This window comes from Rhagoletis zephyria, unplaced genomic scaffold, assembly GCF_001687245.7.
Source record: "Rhagoletis zephyria isolate East Lansing unplaced genomic scaffold, Rhagoletis_zephyria_1.1 Rzeph_scaffold_09022, whole genome shotgun sequence".
NCBI classification, from domain to species: domain Eukaryota; kingdom Metazoa; phylum Arthropoda; class Insecta; order Diptera; family Tephritidae; genus Rhagoletis; species Rhagoletis zephyria.
This window is the reverse complement of record NW_016166101.1, coordinates 1-3,616: the sequence shown is the minus strand read 5'-3', so window position 1 is coordinate 3,616 and position 3,616 is coordinate 1. Positions and strand designations below refer to the sequence as shown.

General features: G+C 35.4%; 1 protein-coding gene across 1 annotated transcript; it reads left to right on the top strand.

Annotated features, from left to right (window-relative positions):
• The first annotated feature begins 1,382 nt into the window (after positions 1–1,382).
• On the top strand, positions 1,383–3,444 carry LOC108375498 (uncharacterized). Its single transcript, XM_017631629.1, has 5 exons — positions 1,383–1,916; positions 1,994–2,188; positions 2,262–2,366; positions 2,429–2,559; positions 3,002–3,444. The coding sequence occupies exons 1-5, from the start codon at positions 1,700–1,702 to the stop codon at positions 3,191–3,193; spliced, it is 840 nt and encodes a 279-aa protein (XP_017487118.1). The 5' UTR covers positions 1,383–1,699; the 3' UTR covers positions 3,194–3,444.
• Positions 3,445–3,616: the final 172 nt, after the last annotated feature.

The following is a 3,616-nucleotide window of genomic DNA, read 5'->3' as shown; positions in this document are numbered from 1 at the left end:
AATACGCATATATGTATTTAAATAGCCGTCTTCAGTGCTTGAAAATCACGCTTGCGCGAAGAAGCATGTGAGATCCCGCACATGAACCAAAAATACAAGATCACGCCTTCTTCTTAGTAGCCTGTTATAATCGCATTTAGGAAAAAAGTTGGGTGACTTTGACATTAGCCGTTTGTTTACATTTGTTCGTTGTTTACAATTTGGTGGTGGCTTTTTACTGCAATTTTCTTAATTTTCGCTTGTGACAACGTGTGCACACATAAGGTAAAGAATAATTTAATACAACGACATGATTTATAGAAGAATTTGCATAATAAAAATGATTATTCATGCGTTCAACAATTACGCGGTTTTTTTGTTCTCTGCGTTGTTTATTTCTTCCAACAAAGATGGCGTCGAGATTTCAACAGCTAGAAAATAACTTTTTTCTTTCTTTCGGGATGGCGTGATCTTGTGTCTTTCGTTCATGGTTCCCGCACATGTAGACCGCAAAAAGTACGAACCGAGCGGTTTGCGGGCTCTCGCTTGCTTTCAACAGTCAGCTATTTTCTCATTCCGTAAAATTCTTTGAAGCAGCGTCACACGGCAACATTCGAATGGATTGGCAGCACTTGCAGCAAAAACGAAAATTTGCATTTGTGCAGCACGAGGAATTTGAAATTATTTCTCGAATTCAATTTGCGTAATTTCAGTTGCAGTTACATCTTGCAATTTTTATTTCCGAAAGTGATTTTTGCAGTTCTGCAAAAAGGATTTTTGTGTGTTTACGCGTGCAACTAAAAGAGCCTGTCAGACGTGGCAATATTTCTTTCTTTCGCACGCAATTCGCTGTCAAATTGAGAAAGAGAAATTTTATTTCGATGTGTGAACAGCCAGAAAGATCTTTCTGTCACCTTTCGGAAATCAGTTTCAGAAATAAAAGTTGCATGGTGGGACTGCAACAGCAAGAGCGAAAATCGATTTCGGAAATATATTTCAACTTGCTCGTGCTGCACTAGCAATTTTTATTTCTTCTGCAAGTGCTGTCAAACTAATCGAGTGTTTCCGTGTGGCCCTGATCGTGAATTTGTGTAAAATGATAAAAAATATTGTTGAATTAAATATCAAAAATGCTTGAAATATATTATTTTGTTTAATATACTTAATCGTTAAATTATTGTTTACACGACAAAAACGTTAATTATAACCTATATTTTCTCGCTTTTGCAAGAGAAATAGCAAACAAACGACAACCCCACCGCCCATGGTTGCATTTTAGTATCGAGAAAGATTGCCAGAAACTCATTCGCTGTGAGAACAGCCAAAAAGCGATTTCAGAAATTTTTCCTGCAATTCGCCTTTCGGAAATAAAAACCTCTTTCGAAAGACACTTTCCATGCAAGGTGTGACTGCTCATGCAACTGATTTCTCAATTTGACAGCCTTTCCGAAATTCATTATATTATCTGACACGCTCTAAACTTTCGCTTTCGCATTTCGGAAGCAAAATCCGTAGAAGCATTTCAATTTTTAACCGCACCCTTAACAGCTACTCTAAAAAATTAAAACTGCCGCGTGCAAACGATGTGTAAGTAGAAAGTGATCAAAACACAAGCGACCGGACTTTATAGATGTTTGTTGTTTGTTTGGAAATTGCATTTTAACAAATTGTTGATAGATTTGAAAATAAAAGCGATTGTACCTCCAAATACCCAGGCAATATGAATAAAAAAACGTTTGCTAACCTAATGAGCATTGAGAAGAAAGCATTTGAAAAGAATGTGGAAAACTATCGAAGGTTGCTGTTAAACGATGAAAACGCCAGACCAATTAACCGAGCAATAAGCATTCAAACAGTTAAAGTTGAAACCATCTCAGACGAGGAATCATCGGATGAAGGCGCTACACCACCGAAGATGATGTTGAATTCTTTTGAAGGTAAAGTTGCAATAATTGAAGGAAATGCCGTTTAAAGGCCTACGAGATGCAATTATTGAATCACATTTGTACTATAGCAAATCCAACATTTGGGAAAGTGGCCGATTATCCGCGTATAGGAAGCGTTACTGCCAATGATCATTCAACAGCGAATTCACGTAAATATAAAAACGCCACACCCATCAAACGAGCAGTAAACACTTCCTCTGCAGGTAAATTTGAAAATGACGAAACCATAACATCATTGAAACGGGTGCAGAATTCTGTAGAAGGTAAAGTTGCAATCATTGAAACAACATGTTCATACATATACATTTGTTAACGGAATTCTATTATTTAATGAAGCTGGTTCCATAGTGACTCCAATGGCATTAAATTCTTCAGGTACATGTGGATTGGTAGTAGATCCTCAGCATGTGGAACATATTGTTTCGAAGGATTCTAATGCAGGTATTTCCAAATTGTATTAATAAAAAATTTGTATGCATATGTCACATCTAGTAATTTTACAGAAGTTGTCACTCTATTAAAAGCCATTATAGATCAACAAAATAACTTAGCTGTGTATATGACTAACTTGGACACACGCTTAAGGAATTTGGAAGACTGCGTAGAATATATGAGAACATATTGCACAGGAAATGTAAGTAGCGAAGCGTATGAAATGCATGGATGTGAAGTATCAAACTGTCCCATTGAGAATTAAACGAAAATAGCTGCGTTCTAAAAGGAAATATACTTCTGATAGCAATTATTACAAGGATCTTTGTCTAAACTGTTTTTCAACTAGACCAACATTAATTTCTACGGTAGAAAATGCCTTGCATCCATGCATTTACTCCTGCTGAAAAACTTTTAATTAAGTTGCATATGTATGTACAAACATATTCTTGTTTAAAATACAAGACCGCGTAACTGACAATTGTGCCAAAAGTGAGATTTGGTCACCGGCAGCTCCTAGCATCAAGCCTTATTAATTCATTCCAAAATATCGACTTATAAAACTAGCCTGGAAAATAGACAGCTGTCTTATTTTTAACTTACTTTTAAACCTCAATTTGTAGACTTAATACTTCTATTTTCAGTCTAGCACACAATCTGAAGTAATGCTTCAAGACAAAACGCCAAACAATAGAAAGGTAACTCTAAAAGTCACCAAATCAGACCCACTGGCTGAAGTTGTTACTATGTTGCCATTAACAACGATTAAATCGGCAGATGAATTTGAAGAAAAGCTGTCTAACAAAGAATGTCTGCAGTCAATGGTTGGTGAATGAAAAATTTTCATACATACATACATAACTTTACCTTAATTTAGAAAGGCTCTGTTTAACATTTTTGCTTCTTTACATGGTTTTACAATTTTTGGAAACTTAAGTTCTGCAGTTGCGAATTTTCCATACACTGGTTTTTTATAAACACTGAAACTAGGTCCCTAGTAAGTAGTCTACTGATGTTTGTGCACATCTGAATTTCATAAGAAAATGAGTTAAGGCCTTTCTATATTAAGATAATATATTCTATTTCACATACAGTATCGGTCATATCTATAGCACGCCATTTCAAAGTGATACTGTGTGCAACTTATGTTTATTTATTTATTTTTAAGAATTTTCAATTAAAATACAGTTCTTTCACTAACAAACCCCACATAAACCCAAGTTTAACAATTGGTAGAAAACTTCAAAAAAGTGCAACAA